Source organism: Heloderma suspectum, chromosome 1, assembly GCF_057233095.1.
Source record: "Heloderma suspectum isolate Gila_16-S chromosome 1, 16-S_ref, whole genome shotgun sequence".
NCBI classification, from domain to species: Eukaryota; Metazoa; Chordata; class Lepidosauria; order Squamata; family Helodermatidae; genus Heloderma; species Heloderma suspectum.
The window spans coordinates 364,168,148-364,193,147 of NC_139458.1; the positions used below are offsets into that span (position 1 = coordinate 364,168,148).

Below are 25,000 nucleotides of genomic sequence, written 5' to 3' on the forward strand. Positions count from 1 at the left end.
CATTCAAAAAATGACTGGGCCTAATGCAACTAACCAGGGGTGTTGAATCCAGCCCTCTGGGGTTCCCCAGATGGCCACACATCCTTCTCCACATCACCGGTGCTTCTCACTTGGACATGAGAGAATGTTTAGCCAAAATTAAAGAACAGCCTTTCAAAACTATCCACACATTTAGCCCATCACAATTTGAAGCAAATTAGGGACAGATTATGAAGCCAAAATAATGGATTACCATTATCAGAGATTTTTGACAATTGGGTAAAAATGCTTCTTTTTCTTTTTCTTTTTTGCAGTTTGCATGCTGAATATGAGATCAATTCATTATTATTTTTTGGGAAGGCAAGAAAAGAAACTGGTTTTTAAAATCTGCAGTGTTTCTCCCCATTTATAACTCAGATGAAAAAAAAAATGTTGCTTTTTTCAGAGCTGTCAGAAATATTAGAATGAATGCCCTGACCTGAGGTAACACACTCAGTAAGCATCTTCTCCTAGGAAAAGAAGGCAAATATGTATCACTTTCCAGTTAACTGTTCTTCTAAGCAATTATGCTGATCAAATAAATGAATAAGTGATGGGCACATGATAGGCACAGCTAATTTCCTTCATCTGGAGGTTATAGCTGTACTTCTATAAGCATTTAATGTGTCATTTCAAGCTTCAGTGAGAAACATCAATATGATTAATAGAGTCCAACGACCACTTGTGCGCGTACAATGTGGTTGTCATGCTTATCAGTTGAAAGTCGCCGTAATGAAGGGCTTTTGCCTCCAGCTTGTTGAATCATCTTCCTGCAGAGACTGTCCCTCCAACTTGGGTGTGTTTGTTCAGCACACTTGGTCCCCTCCAACTCTCACAGAATTAATTTCTAAGAGCATAAGAGAATCACTATGCTGGATCACACCAGCATCCATCTAGTTGAACGTTCCTTTGCCAATCCAGCCTTTGGAAGCTCACACAAGGGAATGATGGTGTGTGTCGCCCATAGTTTATCCCCAGCGCCCGCTATTCAGGGTTATACTATTTCTGAACCAGGAGGTTCCATTTAACCAGAAAAATTGGTAGACTTTGGCTGAACTCAATGGGACTTACTTCCAAGTGGGCATACATAGGATTACACTGTAGTTTCCAATGAATGTATCTAGTCCTTTGGTGATGCTACCTAAGCAAGGGGAACCACCACCTCCTGTGAATAAGAATTTTGTGTATCTATCCACCTTGTACAGGCCTTGTACATCTCCACACAGTAGATGTGTGTGGGCAAGTGGGCTGTGTAATCTACTTGGGAGAAGGAGCAAACATCAGCATGCAGAACCCCACCACTTTTGTTGATTATAGCATGGGAGATGAAGTTGTGTTAATGGGACATCCTTTTGGTTGTTGAAGCAGATCAGGAGGTAGAATAATTGGTATTAACATGCATCTGTTTTTTCTATAGGGGTTTTGTCTGGTAATTAAGGCAGACTGAGATGATGGTGCTTTTTTACCAAATACCAAACATATTGCACCACCTGCAGTGAACACTCACGTGGAAACATCCACACTTTTTTCATACTTTACGTTGAGGTCTACTTGCTACATATGAAGCTGCCTTATTCTATGCCACGCTATTGCTTCACTTAGCCCTGTCATGCCTACAGTGACTGGAGTAGCTCGCCAAGGTCCCACACAGGGGTCTTTCCACAGTCTTTTAGCTGAGATGCCAGTGATTGAACCCGAGACCTTGTGCATGCAAAGTACTGCTCAGTCACCTGAGCTGTACCCCCTTGCCATAAAGTAAGGCTGTATACCTTACTGTGTGTAGCCTAAACAGCAGAACTGAGGGCTCAAACGGTCACCCACTAAAAACACTGTTAGATCATTTCTTGAAAAAACTTGGACACATGCTTGGAAACAAGGAGGGTAAGGGGGACATGATAGACATGTACAAAATTATGCACAGTGTGGAGAATGTGGATAGGGATACATTTTTCTCCCTCTCTCAAAATACTAGAACCCGGGGTCATCCCATGAAGCTGATTGGTGGGAGATTCAGGACAGATAAAAGTATGTCTTCACACAGTTAAACTATGGAATTCGCTACCACAGGATGTAGTGATGGCCAACAATTTGGATGGCTTTAAAAGGGGGTTGGACAAATTCATGGAGGAGAAGGCTATCAATGGCTTACTAGTCTTGATGGCTATGTGCTACCTCCAGTACCAGAGGCAGTGAGCCTATGTACACCAGTTGCTGGGGAACATGGGTGGGAGGGTGCTGTTGTGCTGGTGCCCTGCTTGTGAGTTCCCAGTCGACAGCTGGTTGGCCACTGTGTGAGCAGAACACTGGACTAGATGGACCCTTGGTCTGATCCAGCAGGGCTCTTCTTATGTTCTTATTTCACCTAACCAAAAACAAAAACAAAAAAAACCATTGAGGTCTTTATTCTTCCACATACACAGGCCAAAAAAAGCCAAAATAATTTCAAAGGATTTGTAGGGCACACTTTAATTCAGTTATTTGTATTAATATACAACTGCTCGTTGGTGTGCAAGTTTAAGTAGATATTGTTCTTATTCATGAAGAATTTGGCCTCCATACAGTCTTGGGCATGACATAAGCAGAATCATAAATTACTAAACACCAGGATTAGTTAGTGTTGCTCAAATAGCCAGAATTGCTCTATAAATAGTCAATTGTTCATTGAATGGCAGCTTCTTAGGTCTCGAGAGGCTGCTGGATGAACAGTCCTGAAGGAAACTTTCTTCTGTATGTAAAAGAAATATGCAACTGCCCAAGCAAATAGCTAAACAATTTTACCTAATCTGCTCTGGCATAAATGCCATATGCCACCATTGCATATTAGAGTGGATTACGGTGCAATCCTAAGTATGTTTGGACAGAAAAAAGTCCTACAACTCCCAGCATTCCCCAGTCAGCCATGCTGGCTGGGGAATGCTAGGAGTTATAGGACTTTTTTTTAATGTCTAAACATACATACGATTGCACCTTTAAAAACTTTTTTTTTTTACACCAACACTCCTTTGGAGCAAAAAAAAGGATGAAGAAATGAGCCATGCTAATGTGAGCATGGCTGCCATCCATCCACTGTCAGTGAGGGACAAGACTGTCTTATCCATTTACAAGATGTGACTTGCCCCACAACACTATGTATTATACCAAGCGACTGTTTGGACCAAACATTTCTGGAATGTGGGGCAAGGAAGAGATATTGTACCCATCTCTTTTTTTTTTCTGGGGCACGTTATCAGTACTCTCACACCGTAATGTTTACTTTACTGTTGTTTTGAAGGTGAAGCTAGTTCTCACGACCAGAGGCAACTGATCTCCACTATGGATATCTAAAGGCCACAACAGTGAATTAAGGCCTTTAATAATTTCAACATATAATTCACACAATTCATTTTACAGCTTACTGAAGAAAATTGACTATAAGGATGTTTGTATAGCCAAATGGAACATGTCCCTTGGAGCCAATTAATTCTGGTTCAATGTCAATGAGGTAATCCCAGTATTCAATGAAGTCGGGATTTTACCATACAGTAGGCAGTCCTAGACTTGTAGACATAACCCCATCAACTCTTGAAAAGGAAAAAACCAAAAACCTCTATCCACGTTATAAACAAACACATTGGGTTGGATCCACAGTCATCCTTCCATGAATGGAAGGCTTCTTTCCATCTGCTGAGGGCTTCCAATCCATTGGAGCACTTTCACTGACAGAATGGGGGAGAAGGTGATCTTCACTGGTTCCCTTCTCCCCCTGCAGTCCCCCCCACCCCCCCCACAAAAAAAATCTGCTCCAGAGGGTTGGGAGATACCCACCCTGCAGAACACTAGGGGAAATGCTGCTAGAGGCTGCAAAGGGAGGGGGTAACCAGCAAAGGTAGCCTCCCTCCCACCCTTTGCTTTCTGCTGGTGGGAGCATATGAGCAGAACTCTGCTCAGGCAATGCTCCTGCAGGCAGAAAAGCACCTGGATCCAAGCCGTTATGTGCAGACCTACAGAACAGGCTTTTACGGTTAGGCCTTGGCTAGTCCTTATAGGTTTTCACTCCAATCCCATGCATGCCTTCACACCAATTTCCACTTGGGATAACCCAAATATTGTAAACAACCTCCAATCGGCATGATAGGAGGTTGTCAGCATGTTGTGTGAACTCAGATCAATGGATTGTTTAAGGGCTAAAAAAAACAGTGGTTAACCTTTCGTTTGTTGTTGGGTAAACCATTGGGCTGTTTAGACCCTAAACAACCCATCAGTCCATGTTCACGTGTCACACTGACAACCTCTGATAAGGTCCATCAGAGGTTGTTTACGGTATGTGACAGTGGCTAACGCACAATGCACATCCCGGCAAACTAAACTGTAGGTTAATTAACTCACAATTTGCTACCATGACATGCAAACTGGCCCTGCGTGTTACTTGCACTCATTCAATTTTCATCTGCCACAAATCAGACAGGAAACATGTTTGATTGCAGTCCTTTACAATTATAGTAGCATTTATTGTTGCTAAGATTCAGAAAGTGCACTGAAAATTTTCCTTGTAAGACTATGAACTCCATGTTCTTGTTGAGTTTTAATTTTCAAAAGGCATTTTAAGCTGGGTCTTTTTGAAATCAAGTACTTGCTGTAGCTTTTACATCTTTTCTCCAGTTACCTAAGAAGAAATTATGCACTTTGTTTCCCAGTTTCTTCTACTGAAACCCAATAGACTGGAATCATTGTATCCCATCATTTATAGTCCTAAAAAACCAGCTAATACTTGTTAGAGATTTTCTTGATCATACTAATTATATTTAGAACATTCATTTAAATATTAGCTTTTGGACCAAGACACATTATGTCACCAGCTGACCTCCTTAATCTAAAATGCCACAACCAGGTCTTCGAGAGGAATGTATTATCTGTGGCTTTCTAATTACAGTACTGCTTTAATTCTTCTCTTTCTTTGCCTTCCAATTTGTTTGCAGGGCCTAATTAGCTAAAAAATAGTGTTCTTGGATTTGGTTGCTGTCACAGGTTTGAAAAAGGTTTATGTGCTCCTATGTATATACACATATATTAGGTATTTATACAACATTTTATATGGGAAGGATGAAGGCATTGCATTTCACACCACAGAGGTAGTACTTTCAGGATTAACACGCATCAGTCTTGAAGCATTCCTCAGATCTTGCAATTGCTTAGCTGGCTTCCCAACTCCTTCCTCAAACCTCTTCTCCACAACAGGAAGGACAGTTTCATAAAGGAAAGATGCATTCTGCCTGATGAATGCTTTCTTCTCAGGGTCCTGTTCACACCGTAAACTGTAATCAACATGCTGGACGGCCACAAGGATGATCTCCACCAGACTTTCCAGCAGAACCATATGCAGCTCTGGGAAATACAATTTGAGAGCTTCCTCCAAGAAGAACATGGTCTGTTTGGTGAAAGCCACAACAGTGTAGCTAAGATTCACCCAGCAGTCATCGCCAGTGTACTGATCGAAACTGGTCACGCCACAGCTTCTCATCTCCTCTCTAAGCTTCCCTAGAGCTTCCGGGGTCATCAGGTTCATTCTCCTCCACATCTCTTCAGAGTTACGATGTTTTGTGGCCTCAATTATGATATCTTTGTAGCTCTGCAAAGCACCTTTGATATCCTTCACTAGTAGGGCATGAATGATGAATGTCAGATCCAGACCAATCTCGCTGAGCTGGTTGCAGTGTTCCTTTGCCACCTTCAACAACAAGGGACATTATTAATTTTACTATATCTCTTGTAGTTGCACAACAGTACAACACCCTAAAAGACAGATATCATCCAGTTACAAACAGCAGGAAAAAACAAGACATAAATTGAACAAGACTTTTTAAAAAATCTACCCAATTTGTGCTTCTTTATAAAACCTTTCTTTGTCATGGGACTTCAGCTAAAAGGAGTTGTAGAAAAAAAATAAAAATATGTAGCCTCCAAATCATGGCTCTGTGTTAAGCACAAATCCAAGTCATCAATGCTGCATACATTCCTTGCTCAAAAGGCTGCTCCCAGCTTCTTATTCAACATAGAAGCATGTGCATGAGCAGATTTAAAGGAACTGAGGTTTATATGGGCTACCCCATGTCATACACCAGCATTATTTCCGGTCAGCAGATGAACTTCATTTTCTGATCCAATCTGCTCATGCAGCTATGTTGAATAAGGAACTAGGAACCAACTTCAGCCTTGCTCTGGGCTCTGTCTCCTCCTAACACTACAAACAAATATGCAAGTCCCAATCCAACTAACATTAGTTGTGACCAAGATAGATTGAAAAGAACAGAACAAGTTAGCTGCAACTGACTTTACTTAAGGCAGGGGTGGGGAACTGATCCAGCCCTCAGGGCTGGATTGCCTCTTGACACACCCTCAGGAACAGATCATGTCAGGGGATGAGCCCCTCCTTTCCAAAGCCCTTCCCCGAAAGCTCTTCCACTCCTGGAGTCCCTTTCTCCATGTACAGAGAGAGGCATGGAGGTGATCACTCTATGCAAGGAGAGAGGGAATGTCTTCCCTGGTCAATGCTACAGAAAGGCAGCCTTTCTCCAGAGATAATCGTTGGGTGAGGATGGGGAGGGGGTGGGGCCAAGGAGAGAAATGGGTAGACCAGCTGGGAAACCCCCATGAGTGGGGGCCTGGCCACAATCTTTAATGCAAGTACAGAAGTAAAACCTCTTAGGAAAGCAGAGGGAGGGGTGACCCAGCCTTTATCTCCACCACTGCCATCATTCTGGCCATCATAAAAAGGCAGTCTGTATCACAGTGTATGGAAGGCAAGGGTATTCAGGCTGCTCTTCCCAGGCAACGTAGGATCTGTCACAGCAGTCTCCTCCTCCCAGAGACAGTTAAAAAAATGGGGGAGACCACCTTCTTTCACAACTGACTAGGGGTGTGTGGGTTAAGATGTGATTCTGCCCAGGCAACCTGCTCCAGATGTGGGTAAAATTAATTGCTCAGAATGTATCACCACTACAGCCTGTTCTGAGTGCAATTCCTGGCAACTCCTGGTAGCACTAGTAGATTTTGGATTGCCACACCGTTAGGACAGGCATTAGATGTTGGTCGCTATGCTCATTGCTGCCTGTTGGTGCTAGCAATCATTCCTGCCTTTTCCTGTCAAGCAGCATGAATCCCTCATTCCCACGCCTGTTTAGCATCAAGTGCATGTGGCACATTAAACAAGATCTGTGATGAGATAAAATTAAGCCACCCAGACAGTACATATGACTGACCTGCTCTCTTCTTCCTAATCTTAAGAGGGTGGGGCTTTTTAACTCCAGAAGAGCAAGGAATACAGGTGTTTCTCTCTTAGAATTAAGCAACAATCCCTTTAACATTATAAGATTGCTGACAAGGGAGAGGTGCTCAAGTGAAGGAGCAAGTGCAGCATGGGATGGAAGGCCAACACAGCCCCCACAAATAATTATATACAAATAAATTATCCTGTCTCAGAGCTGGAAGTTGGACTAGATGACTCACTGGTTTCCTTACAACTCTATGTTCTGTGACATTATCTGGAAAACTAGAGAAGTTATAACAATGGGGCTGCCTGGAGTATGTGGAGTGCAATACGCAGTTTTCGCTCCCCCAACCCCTTTGGGCCACTTTCCTCTTACCTTTACACACTCAGCGGCAGTAGATAAACTCTCTTTACTGTCAAACACCTGCTTGCTAAATGCATCCACAAACATCCTCATAGCAGATCGGGCCCAGACAACAAAAGCAGAGTAGCACCCACTGTTGCCAGCAAAGTCTATCTCAAACTCCCTCGCAGTCTCTAAGAGGCTGGTGAAGAAGACATGGCAGAGCTTGTGAATGTACAGCAGAGTGGCACCTTCAATGCGCAATTGGCGGATGGCTGTGTGAACAGCAGCTTCCCTGTTCTTAAGGAAAAGTTCACATGCCTTGGTTGACTGACCCAAGCGGATGAGCTGAGAAACTGCTCGGCGGGTAGCTCTGGGCCCACCCCGTAAAGACCTATCTGGAGACAGCTCAAACACAAGCACCTCAGTGAGCTGCCTGACTCTTTCATCCACTTTTGCTCGTAGCTCCCTGACTAGCTGGGTCACAGGCTTATCTCCCAGATACTCATTCAGCTTATCTAACAAGTCAACTGCCCCTTCAAAGTCTCTCTGAGCAATGCAGACATCCAGATCTTCAGGCAGCTCCTGGATCCATTCTATGGAGAGATCCACGGTTTCTTCTTCTGGCATTGTCTCCTCTTCCTCATCCTCCTCAAAAGGATTAGTCGCCTCTGGGGGGGTTGGGGGAGGAGCCCGTGTTGGGACCTCCTGCTCCAGCCTCCGCTTCTCACTGAGGACACGGCTCTTCTTGGTCTCTTCCAGCACCTCCAGCCACTCTTTCTTGATCTTGGCATTCTCAGCCTGGAAGATACGACTCTCAGGGAACATGAGCAACTTGAACATGTCCTTCATGGGTGGGTTGTCCTTGACGTTAACTACAGCCAGCCCGTCAAGTGGGTAGAGGGCATCATAACGGTACGTCCCACGCCGGTTGGGCAGCCACGCAGCCACGAGCAGGCAGTCGTTCATAAGGAATGCATGCACTTTCTGGATCTGCCCCATGTGGTCAGCATCATACTCTACCAGGTCCCCGTTGTAGACCAAGTATTTGCCAGGGCTCTCCGGAAGTAGGTCTCGGCAGCCCTCCACTTTCTCCAGGAGGGTCGTGAGGGTCCGCTGGCGGCCCTCCTCGTTGGCTGAGGAGTCTTTGGCCGAGAGGGGCAGGAAGGGGTTGGTGTGGGGGTCGGCGGCAGCTCGTCGGGCACCCCCCAGGGCTGGGTCATCACGGTCGGCGGCGTTGGCCTGCTGGAGCAGAGCCTGGGTGACGGCTTCCATGATGCCCTTCTGCTCGGTGAGGATGTGGCTGAGCTGGTACATCTCGCTCTCCAGGTAGCTGATCTCGCGGGCCGTCTCAATGAACTGCCGGTAGTTCTGGTAGACGTTGCGCTTCAGGCTCTGAGCCGTCTCCTCACTCAGGGCCTGGATGCGCTGCCGGTGCTCCTGCAAGTCCCGGTCCCCGTCCGACTGCTGCGACAGCTGCTTCACGTACTCTTCGGCCGCGTAGGTCCCGGACTCCAGCTGTCGCCTCAAACGGCTGCTGCCGCCGCCCGCGGCCACCTCGCCCAGAGACAGCGCCATGTCCGGACCGGAGCAACGAGAGACCCAGGGCCAGAGAGGAAGGCCAGCGGAACAAGCAATCACCCCCGCGCCTGCGCCGGAAACAGAGCGACCCGGGGAGCGCGCCGGAAGAACGGCCGCGAAGTGTTGCGGAGCGGCAGGTCGTTAGCGCGACGTACGCAATGCGTACGCATCCTTGAAGACGAACCATAGACGGAGAGGCTAGACAGACACACAGGGCCTCACTTCCGGTTTTGCGGGAAACTGCGCGAGCGCTTTGCCGAATCGGAGCGGGTTGTGGGCGGGGGGGAACGCACGTGACCCTCGAGCGGTCTGTTGTTCGGCGCACGCGCGGTGGTTTGGACAGTTTGTCGTGATCGGCCGGCTGAGGGTCTCGGTCGGCCACGATGGATGGCGACTTCTTGCTGGCGCTCCGGCTGCAGGCGGAGTGGGAGGCGGAGGACGACGAGGTTCAGGCGGTAGAGGCGGCCTCCTCCCCCTCGCCGTCGTCGCGGCCGCTCTCGGTGGTGGACGAAGCCTGGGAGCTGCTGGATCCCAGCCCCGACGTGCGGGGCCTCTTCCTGCAGTTCAACGAGACCCTCTTCTGGGGGCGCCTGGCGGCCGTGGAGGTCAAGTGGAGCCCGCGCATGACGCTGTACGGTAAAGGAGGCGGGCGGGGGGCCCCAGGCCGCCTGTACGGGAGCACCACGCTGGCTCTCCAGGCAGAAACGCGGGGAGTTGGGTGGAGCTGCTGGGATTGCCCGCAAAAGAAGCCGGGTTGTCCCGTGAGGAAAAAAATCCAAACCCGCATTCGGACAGGACCTTTATTAGGGCTAGTGATGTGAAGGCTGGGGGACGGACGGACCTGGAAATATTCGGGGAAACCCGGCTCTCTCTTCATTCACACACACCCATTTTCAAGAAGTCCCCCCCCCGGGGGGGGGCGGAACACACGACTTTTTCTGTTTTTTCCCCGGTCTTCATATCTCTAATTAGGACAGACCAGAATGTCATAAAATAGTAAGCTCCTAATAAAGGCATTTTCTGACCATGGATGTTAAGCTTATCACTGCTGACACCTAAGCAAGGTAGACCAATTGAAACTGAGAGCCAAGTACAGCTGATCTCTAGACGTTTCTGTATAAAGAGCCAGTGTTACTGAGGTTGTGGTTGAATCTGGGTTTTGCATCTGCCTCACATTGGTGGAATGAGGTAGAAGAATGAACTGTATCTATTCAAACCACAGAAGGTGTAATTTTTGAATGCTCCCTAACATTAAAGAAAAATTTCTGCAGGTAGAAGACTAGCAGATCACAGTGAAAGGTTGTTCCACCCTATCCTCTTCTTTATTAGGCTTCTGCTTGCTGGTTTTAAAAAAACCGGGAGGACATTCAACATTTTGGTGTTCCTCCAGTCTGATGTGATATGGCCCATTCTTTTGCACATATAGATGAGGCCTGTGAAATGAATTTGCAAGTGTGGAATATCTTAGAAATATTCTGTAAATTTTCTGGCCATGGGAAACTTACATGTTACCAAGTCACAATTGCTGCAGCTGTAGTTTGCTAGAGGGGTACTATACTATACTTTGCAAAAGAGAAACCCCCCACCCAATCCCACTGCCTTCCTGTTCCTTCTGATTAGGTCGTGAATGTTAGTGCCTGGCAATGTATAAGGCAGCTTTCTGTGTACCTATGTAGCAGGAGAGAAAGTTGCTTATCTCCTGAGAATCTAGCCACCTATATCAGACGGGGAGTGTCTAATGTTTACACTTCCGCCTAACAGGCTGCAGTAGTAAATAAACTTACATTGTTTGTGTTTTTTCTTTTAGATGTGCAGGAGTTTGCTGCTATGAAGGCCGCGGTGGCATGTGCTCCATCCGACTTAGTGAGCCACTCTTAAAGTTGCGACCAAGGAAGGATCTTGTAGAGGTATCATATTTTTAAAAAAACCTGGAGTAGGGTTTCTTACTTTAAAGGATTAAGCTTATGCTGGGAATGTGCTGCATATCACTGGCAGCACCTCATCACTTCAGAGTAATTTCTACTTTCTGTAGGTGAGTGGTCATTTGTAAGGCTGAATGTGACCAATCTAGGGGTCCCTTACAAGGCCCTGGCTCCTAGAAGTCACTAGGTCCAGACTTTCCTCAATACTCTACAAAATAACCAGCTGCCACCACTTCCTGATTTGCAGAGAGCAGTAAGGTTCTCCTCTTTATATCCTTGGCTGTGAACTTCAAAGCCAGCATATAGGGTGAGATATGCCAACCTTAGAATCCACCCACACCAGGACACAGGTAGTTTTGGATATTTGAGCCACGACAGGGGCATGCCTTAGCTTGTCATTACATGCGATTGGGGGGGGGGTAGGTTGTTGTGGTACTTGTCAAGCCACCCGCACCCCTGAAAGAGCCCGTGGGTTCTGGAAGGCTTATCAAGCACACCCTGACAACCCACCCTCACTGGATTTGCACGTAATGATGGATCTGGTCAAGGACTTTGTGCTGAGCTTTGGAGGCATTCAGAAGCAGTGAGATCTGGCTGGGAGTTGTTGTTCAACACATTTGGAGGGCACCAGGTTGGTGTGTGGGAGTCTTAAACCATGATTTATGAAGCCAGGAATGGGTGTTGAGCCCATGCATTCCTCCCTCACAACCTCCCCTTGTGTGTCAGCTCCAGCACTTTGGTCCTGATTAAAGTAAAGGCCAGTATCATCATGTCTGAACTGTCTCAAAGAATGGGACGATGAAAGCAAGAAGGTTTTAAGGCTTATTTTTAATTGACTGCGCCTATTTCTGGTTGTTGTGAACGTAATCATAGGTGAAGAATTGTTATGTGTTAGGATAATAAAAACTTCTAATAATCCAGTAATTATTTTAATTTCAGACCCTCTTACATGAAATGATCCATGCCCTGTTATTTGTCACGAATAATGACAGAGATCATGATTCCCATGGCCCAGAGTTCTGCAAACACATGCATCGGATAAATCGCTTAACTGGGGCCAATATTACGGTAAATTATTACATTCTCTGTAGTACGCAGTAATTTGTAAGCTTCTGAGTATTTCAAGTACAACTTAAGAGGCTATGTGTCATGATGGCAAGTTGCAGGCTAGTAGTGATTAGCAAAGTTTAGCAGAGTTGTGTAAGGAAGGTGTAGTTGAATGTACAACTTTTCAAAAAAATGTACCTGGATAAGTGACTGAATGTTATTCTTCCATTTTTAAAATACTTTTTTTCTTCATGATGCTGTCTGGGTATGGAATTTAAAATAGAGTGTTTTTAAGGCAGTTTTCCTAAGTAATGAGTAGCTTAATCTTATTGAGGTCCTTGAAATACTAAGATTTAAATAAAAGCAAATGTTAAATTAAGGCCACAGTTCTGTGCCCACTTACCTGGGAGTAAGCCCTGTGAAATTCAGTGGAACTTACTTCTGAGTAGACAGGTATAGGATTGCACTATACGGTGAAATTGTTAAATCTATTTTTGGTCACCGCAGGGCTAGAAATTGTGGTGTTTATGATCACTGATAAACCAGAAGTGCAAATTAAGCTTAAACAAAACAAGTGCAAATTTCTTAAATTGTTACTGAATTGCATGAAACTGAGTTCAGGATTGCTGTCTTCATCACTCTGGCCAAACTATTCCAGCTGCTTGCACCAGGGACAGGCATTTTTGACCGCTTCTCCTGTCAAGCAGCCATGAATTTTGCATTGTTTTGCCCACTTGTAATATCAGAGTCATTGCAGTCCTGACACTAGCTATTATATAAAGGCAGGGCTGGCAGAAATGAGGGTTATTTAAAATACAATTCTAGAGTTCCTCTAAATACACTTACCTCACTAATAGTGAAGAAACTTGTCTGGAACTTCTGTGGGAGAACTATGCTTAAGATTGCACCTTTGGGCTGTATCCAAAGCTGCCTGTCTACCAGCAGAACAGAAACTATTGGCGGAATGGATGTCTTCTCCCTGCTGCAACCCTCTGTGTCCCCCACCAAAGCTCTGGAGAATCCATCAGCCCTACAGAGCAGATTGCGGGGGGGGGGGGCACAGCGGAGGAGAGCAAGAGGAAGTCCTGTTGCTCAAGCAGAAGTTGGATTTAACATTGAATTATTTCTTTTGCTTGCTAATGGCATGGAAACTGATTTCAGGCTGTAAAAGGAGTGCGAGGACATATCGTATGCATTACTAGATTTAAAAGATAGTGGCAAACGAGTACACTTGAGCAGGTGGTTGTTTTGATCTTCGTAACTTTTGCTATGTAAAAGCAGTGGCTTCAATACAAATCTATTAAGTTAATTGCCAAATTTCTACTGATTTTAATGGGCATTTTCTGGAACAGGGCATCTAATGACCCTAATCCAGATTTCTTGGATTGTCAGGAAGGAACTCTGATGTGTAGCCTGGCCTGGTTCAGACTTCACAGCTGAATTGTGATTTAGTTGTCAGGAACATGCTGTAGGCTCACACACCCTTCCTGTAAAGCATGCAGAGTCCTTCCTCCACTTCCTGGTTTATGGTAAGCATAGTGTGATGTCTGAATCAGGAAAACTTTGGTTATCACTAAACATAATTTGCTTCTAAACCAGAATCAAAAACCAAAGTTTGAAGTGGGTTTATTGATTCTGGTTTGTAGGTAAATCCTAGGTAACAATAACAATAGATTGCTGTAACGACCAAAACAGTCAAACATCGAATACCATTCACCATGGAGGAGGGAATCAGAGTCAGCTTCTGGGGAAGTGAGCACACAAGCCGTTTAGCATACTTCTAATGGCCACACCGTAGATTGGCTGTTGTTGCATTTTATTATGGCATTTTATTGTATTGCTGTATTTTTTTTTAAGTTGCACTGTTTCCGTTGTTTATACGTTGCCTAGAGGACTAGGTTGATCAGAGACTAGTAAATGTAAACAAATAAAATGGTATATACACCAGGTTGCAGAGTTCTGCAACTAGCAGATGCTGTTCCATTTACTGTTGGGTTGGGAACTCTCTGAGTTGAGAACATCCGTGTGGAATCTTCACCTGTAGTGACTCAGAGAGCCCTTGTGGGCATGAGAGCTTTGTGCTCATGTGGATCAGTCTGAAGTCTCATGGTTAACACAAAATGGATATATATTCTACATCAGAAATTTTTTTCACTTAATCTTAGATCTATCATGAATTTCACAATGAAGTGGATTCCTATCGTCAGCATTGGTGGCGTTGTAATGGCCCATGTCAAAATAGAAAGCCATATTTTGGCTATTTGAAGCGCGCAATGAATAGGGCACCTTCTGCAAATGACATTTGGTGGTCTGAGCACCAACAGACCTGTGGGGGTACATTCACCAAGATCAAAGAGCCAGAGAACTACTCAAAGAAAAGCAAAGAGAAGAAACAGCAAGCAAAATCCCTAGCTGGTGACAAAGGTACTTGAATCTAGTTTGATCCTTTACCAGCTGAGTATCAGAGTATGATATATTTAACCATATCCCATAACAGTAGATAAACTTAACAGTGGCTGGCTGGGTCCACACATAAAGCTAACCCATGGCACATTTGCTGAATTTTGGGTTCTCATGTGTGAACCCAGCATCACTAACAGAGAACCTATGTTTTTTTGTTTGTTTGTGAACTTTGGTTGTTTAAACCATGGGTTGTTATGTGTGGGTTCTTAATGGATTGTTTCACCAGGCCGCAAAGGCAGCAAGCAAGTGTGATTTAAAAAAAAAAATCTGCTCTACATGCCAGTGCTGCAGTACTGCAAAGGCCTTTGGTATACAGGGAGGGAGGCGAAGGAGGAGGGAAAAAACATTGAGAGATTGAGAATATAAACTGTGGTTTTGCTTGATCTGCCAGACAAAACCTGGTTAGTGCAACAAACCATGGGTTAACCTTATGTGCAAAGCAGGTCAGAATTAACTAGGAAAGTAGTTGAGATTTTTCTCAGCAGGGACTATTGTGCCTACAGATGCAGTATAGTAGTGTTTAATGTTTTGCGAATAAATATAATTTTGCTCTTGTATAAAAGGAAAGACCCTGGGTATCAGTTTTCTAGATGTGACTGACCTCTATTTAAGAGGAACTAACAATGGTTTGGATCCTATGTAGCGTGAGCAGAAGGAAGTTTGCACAAGTGGACTCCCCCCCCCCCCCCAGGTGTCCTTCACCCTGCGCCCTCCAAAGGTGTCTTCAAAGGGTCAAGGAACCCTTCTGAACAGTGAGGGATCGGGTGCAGGTGTTGTAGGGGGGGGCTGTAATTGCTGAAAATCACAAAGTACCTGCCCAGTTTGGGGTGATTTCCCCCATTTCCAGCAGTTCAGCACCCAATCCTTCATTGTTCAGGACGGTCTCCCAACCCTCCAAAAAGGCCGTTCAGCATGGGGGAGAAGGGGATGGGAAAGTTCCATCCTTATCTGAGGTTCTTTAACTTATGCTACTTCGGATCCAAGCCAAGATGTCTGAATTGGAATACTACCATGCTGCTGAACAGAATTTATCAATATGAACTCAAATGCTCTACCAGTGCAACCCTTGAGAAAATGTACTTGTTTTTGTTTTTGGTAGACCGCTTGAGCATTTGGCTCTTTTATTTATTTAAAACATTTCTGCCACAATGTCTTTAAAGTGGCTTACAATAAGAATAAATAAGTTTGTGATGTTCAAAGAGCATCTTGGTGTTGTGGAATTTCCACTGCATGTCATCTGCACCAACAGAAGTATTCATATTGTAACTTATGAACTTATTTGAAAGCCACAAGCCCTGCCTTTTTCCCGTTGCCCACACCCAACAGCTTGGTGAGAAATTGTCTTTCGTTGTTCCCTGAAATGTGGGCTGGGTTCCCAGGATTGTGGGAGTGAAAGAACCCATCATTGGTTCTTTCCCCAACTCCGCATGTGCTGGTTGCGAATTGCGGTTTACATAATTACCTGCGATTTAGTGGGAGTTGCTGTGTCACCTGAACTTGGTACACGGTGCAGCAAGGGTGGCTTCGGGCCTACCGTACAATCCACGACTTGCAGTAGGGGTTGTAGGGTGGGTGTGAAGCCGCCACACCGTGTGCTGGTTCAGACGTTACAACAACCCACGCTGCATTGCGGGTAATTATATAAAGCACAGGGGTTCTTTCGGCCCCACAATTGTGCAAACCCAGCCACAGTATGAACATTTCCAGATTGCTGCCTCCTCTAGCTTTGCCAAATCACATCTTAACCTAGTTAATACCTGTTCCAAAAACAGTTTGTTTTTATCTAGTTGTATCGGTTGCTTATGTATAAACACTGCGTTGCAGTGAAGGAGCATGTCTTCTTACACCTGATCGTGTGAACTTAGTTGGCAAAACAGTTGATCTATGTTGCTTTACTGACAAGCACTTGTTTGTAATGGCTGAAAATAGTATTTGAATTTAAAGGAAATACTTCTGTTGTATTTGCAGGAATAGATCATGGAGGCAATATACAAAACATAATTCCTTTTAGTGGAAAAGGGTATGTCCTTGGAGGAAAAAGCACTGTGTCATCATTGGAGCGAACCACAAGTCCAAGCAACCGTAAGAGCATAGAGCTGCTTCGATCACAGCAGTATTCACCAGCTGGTTTGACTAGAACAAATCCTAAAGGTGAACGGGAATTTGAACAAAATGTTTCCTGTGTAAACGCTTCTCCTCGATTTTATTGTGATGGTGATAAAAATAGCTTTGCTTCCAGTATTGTGCTTCCTAAGGTTTCAGTTGCTAACAAAAAAGCGTACACTAATGTTAATGGCTCGCCAATTAAAAATGTTTCTTATAATGGAGGGAGATCAATTTCAAGCCCTGCAAATGTTATGTGGGGCTTACTAGCAAAGGGGACACCAGAAAAAAGCATTTCTGAACCAGCTACATCAACTCCAAGTTCCCAGACTGCATCTCAAGGAAACAGCACCACATCCAACAGTAAACCACCAAAACGGGCAAGAATGGAAGACACAGCTGCCTTTGAAAACTACTTTACCAAGAAAAAGGATCCAGGGTCGACTGGCCCTCCTATGAAGAGCAAAGCCAACCCAGCAGTCTCAGATAGTGTGACTGCTTCTGACAGTGATCAAGGCAGAAAAGTTTGCTGCCCTGTCTGCCACTCTGAGGTTTTGGAAGCTCAAATTAATGAGCACCTGGACTCCTGTCTCTGAGATCTCTTAATGTGATTCTTATCTTAAGAATGCTACTTTGCTCAGGGTTTGTCTGTCTGAATGTTTCATGTGTATTTTGGGGAGATGAGTTTACTTATGACATTATTCTGTGTGAAATGGAGTCTAACAGCCCTTCAATTTGAATAAGTAGTTCTTCTCTGCACTTTTATGCTAGTAATGCAACTGACTTTGGGGACACATTTTATAGCTAGGAGAAAATTGTGTATACAGAAGTTCTAAAGAAACAATTATGCATATTTTGAGGTTTTTAACAGGCTTAATTTAAAACAAAACACTAAGCCTGTTCGCATAATCAAATACTTGCACGTTTCGTTTCAAGGATTATGTTTTAAGTAGCTGTTTTGCCTTTGCAAACCAGTAATACTTAAATTCAAAAAGGCTTGGGACAGTTGATAACAATGGGATAAAAATCAGTGTGAATTGACACTCCCAGCTTTGCTTACAAGTAGATCAGGCTGTTAGGGAGCAGTCCTGTCAGGATAGGCGGCCACCTCCGGACTCAGAGGCGACTGCCTAGCCAATGCACAGTGGGAGGAGCATGGAGGGGATGCTCCAGCCACCCTACCTTCAGGGCTAGACAGCTGGTTTCTGCTGTCTAGCCATAGGATGTCGGAGCGGGGAGGCTGGACGAAGCATAGGAAGCGTTGTACCAGCACTCCCTGCCCCCGGGAGCACCCCCTTTTGCCCCACCCCACACTGCTCTTCTGGGCGCAGAGCCTGGGAACAATTTGCACCGCCTTTGAGGGGTGGAGAGGCGGTTCTCTGGGAATGGATCTCTGAGTGTGGGTTCTGAGATCAGTTCCTGGAAACTGCCCAATCCTGTGGCCTTCTAGCCGCTGTCTAGCAGCCATAGGGTTGTGCCCTTACTCACTTGGAAGCAATGCCCCTCATGAGAAATAAAAATGGTTAAAATTACACACTTGAAAAGTTTCCACAGGGCGTTAAAATGATTGAGTTTGGGCAGGGTGCTGGTGGGGCGGTAAGCTGGTAGATTATGGCACTGACCCTAAACAGTTTGTTGGCTATTTCATTGTCAGTATCTGAGGATTAGAGGCCTTTTTATTTAACAAATACCCAAGATGGATAAGGTAGGACAAACATCTTCTGAGTTCATATGCATTTGGGGAACTATCTATGATGTAATGGTTTGTATCCTTAGGTGGCTGTTGAAAAGACTTGTAAAATAGCACGTATAGGCAGTATCCAGTACTGTCACAGTGCTAGCCCTAATGATGTTGAGCTAGCATAAGCCAGTGCTAGTGCAATGTCATTGCCGCTTTCTAGACAAAGGGGGAAAGCAGTGATTTGCCACTGAATTTCGGCAGTGTGCAAATTGCCACTTTTTCTCTCTTCCTAGTGAGCACTAATGACATGGAACTAGCACTGCGACAGCGCTGCCTCATGTGCTGTGTTGATAAGGACCATTCAGACAACTTACTTAAATTTAGCAAATGGGATTTTCTTTATGGAACTCAGTTCATGAGATTAGCACTGATGGATGATCCCTTCCAGTCTTGCAGCATGCGCTTTCCTTGGGAAATCATTTATATAATTGTGTAGCCATCTGAACTGGCTGTTTAATGTTAGAATTTCTGTAAAATAGAAATCTGATGGGTTGGGATAAGTATGTATTTTTTTGGCCAGTTCTGTTCTAAGTACGTAAACATTCAACAAGGGAAAAATCCATCGTAGAGAGAGAGTTGGGATGTATTTTCTGATCAGTTCTGAGGCTGTCTTCTACCTTGTAATGCAGAAGTGAGCAACTTGTGGCCCTCCAAATGTTTTGGCCTACAACTCCCATCACCAGTGGGGGGTGATGTTGGGAGTTGTAGGCCAAAACGTCTGCAGGGCCACATGTTCTCCACCCCATGTTTAATGTTTATATATATATTAGCTGGTTATATTTATGGCTGAGCCGCAAGAGTAAAAAATAACTGTTCGCTGTTGACTAGGATGTTCCATTTCTATCATCAAATTGATAGAATTTGGTCAGACCCTTAACAATTTTCTCATTAAATTCAGAAGGGTTAGGCTAATGACCATCAGCTATTTTATTTACTTTCTCACTAACCAGACTTCTTTTTGCTTATTAGATACATGTCTGAAAGGAACAAGCTATACTTCTGCTTTACTGGTAAAGTGCCTCTAAATGAAACTTAGGATGATGTCTACCTATTATTGTTCATATAAAGTGTACAGCTTATTTCCCCTAAAATGGAAGTGAATACTTGAAGACTGTCAAGCATTTAATCATTGATATCCATTGGTAAATTTAAAATAAAATAACTTTACAGAAACAGCATATGAAAGACTGTTTTATAAAAGTCAGTTAGAAATTCCAAAATAAATCTGCCTGTTCTAAATGTGCTGCAGATGTTAATACAATTTAAGTGAATTCAAGATTTCTTGCATATTTTTGTGTTTAAAGAAGATTAAACAACTATATTTTTCTTGTGGGATTCAGGCAATATATTCTACTGTTAACAAGTACCTTGCTGGTATAGATCCTTATTTTAGTGATTTGATGTGACATTGCTGTGTCTTGATCAGTAAAGTTACAAGGCAGGCCTGGTGTCTTTGGCCAGCGTGGGCAAGTAACTGCTAGGGCCCATGAATTAGCCAAAGGCCTAACTGCTGACTGAAACACCCCAAACTGGCCACTGGCAGTAAGGAGAAGCAGTAGCCATCAACCCCACCCCACCTCAATTGCTTGCCCAGCAGTGATTTCACAAGCCTGCTTGTTGCTACTGCTTGTCATCGCCAAGGGAAGAGAGAAAGTGAGCAGACTTGAGCAATGAGGAGAAGCAGCACCAAGGAGATTACAGAAATCGCTGCTGGAGAGGTGATGGCTCAGGGGAGGAGAGCAACTGATGGTTCTCTTTGCTGACCACACTTCCCTACTACCAGAGCACAGAAGAGGAGCAATAGCTGCTGCCGTTTTAAGGGGCCCCTTGCCAAAGTGTCCCCAGAGCCAGTAAATCTCACACATTTGTCAAGGGTTTCCCTTGCTGAACAGATCAGCCCTCAGTTCTTTCTGCTTGCGAAGATTTCTTACACAGACATGGAAATAAGAGCCATCCTGGATCAGGCCAAAAGCCTGTCTAGACCAGCATTCTGTTCACACTGGCCAGTCAGGTCCCTATGAGAAACCCACAAGCAGGACATGAATACAATTGCATCCTTTCACTTGTGTTGCCCAGCAGTACTGTCACCAATACCGGAGGGGGATATCCAGCCATCAGCCTTGCCCTCCGTGATAGAAATGCAAACAACTAGACGAAAGCTTTTTCTTACAGTCCTAGGTAAGAAGTGAAGAGCCTTGGATGTAGCTCAACATGCATGATCTGCATGTAGAGAAGCCTTTATTGTATCAGGACAACTTTTGGGGGGTAACAATGCAATACTCTACAAATTCGGGGAAAACTTTTAAAAACACACCTTAAAATCTGCTTTGCCCTCTTGAGTTCCTCTGCTGCAGCTGCCTCTACCTTAATAATTGCAGAATGCAGCAAAATTTTATCTTTATCAAGGAATGTGAGATACACCGAATGGAAAATGGAACTTTGTGCAGTCAAACATCACTCAAATGATGTTATAGCGGTAACTTTTATATATCAGTATATGAAACAGATGAACTAAAAATGGATGAACAATTAAACAAGCCGCTTATTTTCCCAAAGCTTCTCGGTACCAATAGGCACAATTAAGAGCATGAGAAGTATTCACCTTCATTTTCCTCATATGCAACTTATTTCAAAAATACTGTTCTATGACTACCCTCAACTGTGCATATCTATATATCCAAAATAGAATTTGGAGCAGGTGCTTCTTGTCTAACTAGTTACTCAGGAAACGTTCAAAGATCTCTAGTAACTGAGCATGTGAGGTTGTCAGCTTTTACTGATGGCATTAACCTATTTTATGCACTGGGGCTGCAAGAAATCACAAAATTATGTAACTATATGCTCTTGTTCTAACTGTTATAAGTGCCATGCTAGACTTCCAGATGTGTTGGACAACAACTCCCAGGATGCTGGGAGCTGTAGCCCAACACATCTAGAGGGCAGCACATTGGGGAAGCCTGTGCTATGCTGTTTGCATGTCACAAAAGATGATTTGCATGAGGAACAGCAAAAGAGAATTGAGATGAATGGACCACCGGATGGACAATAGGTATATAGAGACAAGGATGGTTTTTGGATGCTGCCATTTCTGATGTCAGATTTGTATCCATTTATTGTTTTCCATAGATACTGGCCTGATCACCCTATATAAAATGCACAAGGGCATTGCTGATAAAAGATGCCTTATGTCATACTGGTGCAAGTGAATGAACCCTAACGTTGTGGGTGACATTATTAGGTCCTGTAATGGTGTTTCCAGAATAGATATGGGAACAGAGCTGGCATCTGGGTCCGGTCCCTGTGTTTGCGTCCTTATTATATAGCCTGCTGTTGCTAGTGAGTAGCTGTTTTAGGTTGGGGACTGTCTGTAAGCACTCACAGGCGTACCACCCAAGGTTTGTGAGCCTTGAGTGGTTTAGATCTTTGAGTGGTTTAGCTGGGAACTGTTGGTGACAATAAGTGGTGTCCTATTGTTTTCTCTTCTGGGTCTTTGCTGTAATAAATTGTTCCTGAGTATAAGTCTGGCATTATCAACCTGTTCTTTCACTTCATTGGGTGGATGGCAATATTCAGAAACCAGTGGGAGAACACTTCAGCCTCCCACAACACTCTGACCTGGTTCACACAGTCAAAACAAGCCACCGTGGCTTAGCATGTCATCTGAACCGGGGCAGTTCAGACGGCTTGTTAGCGAGCTAAACAACCCTCAGACAACTGATGGCCTGTTGTAGGGTTATTTGATGGTTGTTTAGCCCTCTAGCAAGCCATGCTGCCTAAGTTTAGACGATATGTTAAGCTGAAGCTGGACAGTGATTATGCAAATCATGCCTGGCACATGCCAGCATGCATCATGGCTCACAACAAGTCACCATGACTTACTTTGATTGTGCAAACCAGCCTACTGTCACTGACCACAAAGTGGACATTGTGGATAAACAAAACTTCAAAGGGAAATGAGAGCGAGAGGCCACTGAGTTCATTTAGGCTTGAATCAGGATAAAGGATTTATATCACACTACATGTGTTAATGAACTTACCTGGTGCCATGATGTTTGTGTTAACAATAACTGTTTTGTGAATGACCAGTGTTAGTAATGTGACTGCCACTGTGAGTAATTTCTGCACTGAATTTCTTCTGGGTCACAGTTTACAATTCTTCCATCTCTACCTTAGGACCCAATTTCAAAGCAGTATATTTCACGATGGCAACATGTTACAATTACACCAAAAGTTGCAAACAGTTTAATGAGTTACCATGTTTTACTAACCATTTTATAAGTGCTCTATGTGCCCCTCCACCTGCTGTACGGGCAATATCGAGATGATAGTTGAATTCGCCCCAAATGCCTCTCAAAGTGTCTTCTTCCACTGAAGTCACTGCTGCTGTGATTCTGTTTTTGAGGTCATCCAGATTAGTTGCTAAAGGTGGCACAAAAACACATTCTTTGACGTATCCCTACAAGAAAAAGTCGCGGGGTGTAATGTCTGGAGATCTTGGGGGCCAAGAGTGTAGCACCAAGTCTTGGGGTCCCGTGCGGCCTATCCAACGTTGAGGCACTGTGTCATTTAGAAAATGCTGAACCTGCAGGTGCCAATGTGGCGGTGCTGTTTGTGCGCTGAGAGGGGCATCTAGCGGTAATCATTTGAAACTCTATGCCCCACCCTTTCAAGTGGTAAGAATTTCATTCATGGGCGGTTCGTGGTTGCAGAGATACCGCGATTTCAAATCAGGCCCATCTTTTTGAAACACCTTGTATATACCTGAAACTCTCAATAGCACTCCAGTCATCTAATGTGTTAGTCTTTAAGGTGCCACAAGACTCTTTGTTGTGTTTGACTGCCATAGACTAACACGGCTACTCCTCCTCTGGCCGTTGTGGCAAGGTGGACTCTCAAAATAGTTTATGGAAGAAGTACTCAAGGAAAACTGGTTTCTTGTGAAGTATGAAGATTGTTTTATTTATTTAAATATTTATATCCTGCATTCGCCTTACAGGCCTCCATGGCAGCTGACAGTAAGTGACATAATAATCATATCTTCTTTTTAAAGGCAGTGGTGATTTATGAAAAAGGGAGAAGATATGGATAGAAAATTTCCACTCCCCAAGCCTTAGATGTTCCTGTTTTATTACTGTTAGAGGCAAAGCACTAAGCATCCTTCTAGCTCTGATACTTGATCAGCATTATTCAGTACTTGTTTTCCTTAAGCTGACACTAGATGGTACTCTATCCGGTGCAGAACTTAAATTGTAAAAGAGAATGTACTCAACAAATAGGGAATTTCCCATTAGCACTGTATAAATCTAATGCCAAAATATGTCAACAGAAAATTCAAGGAAACCAGACTTTTAAAAAGAAGTTACTTACTGAGTCCCTGAGCTGGAGATGTTGCATAGTTCTAAATCAGGATAGGGCAAACCCCGGCCCATGCTGGGCCCCAATGTGCCCTGCGAAGGGTTGAGCGCCCTCTGTGGGCACCGCTCTTAGCTTTCCCCAAGCCCCACTCCGAGGTCAAGCAGCACAAAGGAGAATCCCTGTGATCAGAGATAAGCTGGGGATTCCCCTGTGCCACTTCCCACGCCACTCGCATCCATATCGGGGCGTGAGTGGTGTGGGAAGGAGCAGCCCAACTCAGCAGGGGCTTACTGGAGCTGACACTTGCAAGCCCAGCCAAGTCCCCTTCTCTATGCAGAGATAGACACAGAGCTCCACGCCGCTCTTGGCACAGAGAAAAAATATTTTAAAAATGTAAAATGATGGAGCCGGTCGTGGATGATGTCATGGGAAGGGAGAGGCTTTGGGTGTGAGGCCCTGATCCTTGGCATCATCCAGTCTGCTGGTACTGGGGGATGGCGGGTAATCCAGCCCCTGGGCCAAAAGTGGTTGCCCTCCTCTGTTCTAAATACACCACCATCCATTAGATCAATCTAAGTTCTTGCAGTGAAAAAGGACAGTATCGCCTAAATAACATCCTAGTTCTGTCTAAGGATTGCTAGGGCTGTAGGAGCTCCCATGATTGGCATGGCGATGTTGTCTTCTATGCTGGGACTGACTGGGTTGCTCCTATGACCTTGCTAATGGCCATTAGCCAAGGGCTGCCCTGAAATACTTATTCCCTGTCTAGGTATTGCCCATAGTTACTTAGTTGTTGTTCTGTCGTTCAGTCGTGTCTGACTCTTTGTGACCCCATGGACCATAGCACGCCAGGCCTTTCTGTCCTCTGCTCTCTCGTGGAGTGTGCTCAAGTTCATATTCATTGCATCGGTGATGCTGTCTAGCCATCTCATCCTCTGCCGCCCCCTTCTCCTTTTGCCTTCACTCTTCCCCAGCGTCAGGGTCTTTTCCAGTGACTTTTCTCTTCACATTAGGTGGCCAAAATATTTGAGCTTCAGCTTCAGTATCTGTCCTTCCAATGAGCACTCAGGGTTGATTTCCTTTAGGATTGACTGATTTGAACTCCTTACGGGGGACTCGTAAGAGTCTTCTCCAGCACCACAGCTCGAAAGCATCAATTCTTCGGCGCTCAGCCTTCCTTATAG

At 44.6% G+C, this 25,000-nt stretch overlaps 2 protein-coding genes across 4 annotated transcripts; one reads left to right on the plus strand and one right to left on the minus strand.

The window, feature by feature from the left end:
- Positions 1-2,477: 2,477 nt before the first annotated feature.
- On the minus strand, positions 2,478-9,379 carry EXOC8 (exocyst complex component 8). Its single transcript, XM_084828125.1, has 2 exons — positions 7,638-9,379; positions 2,478-5,722 (listed from the first exon to the last, which is right to left on the minus strand). The coding sequence occupies exons 1-2, from the start codon at positions 9,180-9,182 to the stop codon at positions 5,114-5,116; spliced, it is 2,154 nt and encodes a 717-aa protein (XP_084684251.1). The 5' UTR covers positions 9,183-9,379; the 3' UTR covers positions 2,478-5,113.
- SPRTN (SprT-like N-terminal domain) lies at positions 8,946-21,976 on the plus strand. 3 transcript variants are annotated; one of them, XR_014786773.1, is made up of 6 exons: positions 9,268-9,816; positions 10,993-11,092; positions 12,047-12,175; positions 14,320-14,578; positions 16,586-19,103; positions 19,164-21,976. XR_014786773.1 is itself a non-coding variant. In XM_084828126.1 (5 exons), the coding sequence occupies exons 1-5, from the start codon at positions 9,569-9,571 to the stop codon at positions 17,314-17,316; spliced, it is 1,467 nt and encodes a 488-aa protein (XP_084684252.1). In that variant the 5' UTR covers positions 8,946-9,568; the 3' UTR covers positions 17,317-19,729. The 3 variants fall into 3 exon arrangements, 2 of the variants coding, with proteins under 2 accessions (XP_084684252.1, XP_084684254.1); XM_084828126.1 differs by having other exon boundaries at positions 8,946-9,816; positions 16,586-19,729; XM_084828128.1 differs by having other exon boundaries at positions 9,313-9,821; positions 16,586-19,729.
- The last annotated feature ends 3,024 nt before the right edge of the window (positions 21,977-25,000 follow it).

What these genes read in the sequence shown, in the direction of transcription:
- EXOC8 (XM_084828125.1), bottom strand. Translation starts at nt 9,182, where the DNA reads ATGGCGCTGTCTCTGGGCGAGGTGGCCGCGGGCGGCGGCAGCAGCCGT. An exon ending in CTGCCGCTGAGTGTGTAAAG is followed by an intron (nt 5,723 to 7,637) that starts GTAAGAGGAAAG and finishes TTGTTGTTGAAG; the next exon opens with GTGGCAAAGGAACACTGCAA.
- SPRTN (XM_084828126.1), top strand. Translation starts at nt 9,569, where the DNA reads ATGGATGGCGACTTCTTGCTGGCGCTCCGGCTGCAGGCGGAGTGGGAG. An exon ending in CAAGGAAGGATCTTGTAGAG is followed by an intron (nt 11,093 to 12,046) that starts GTATCATATTTT and finishes TTTTAATTTCAG; the next exon opens with ACCCTCTTACATGAAATGAT. An exon ending in ATCCCTAGCTGGTGACAAAG is followed by an intron (nt 14,579 to 16,585) that starts GTACTTGAATCT and finishes TTGTATTTGCAG; the next exon opens with GAATAGATCATGGAGGCAAT.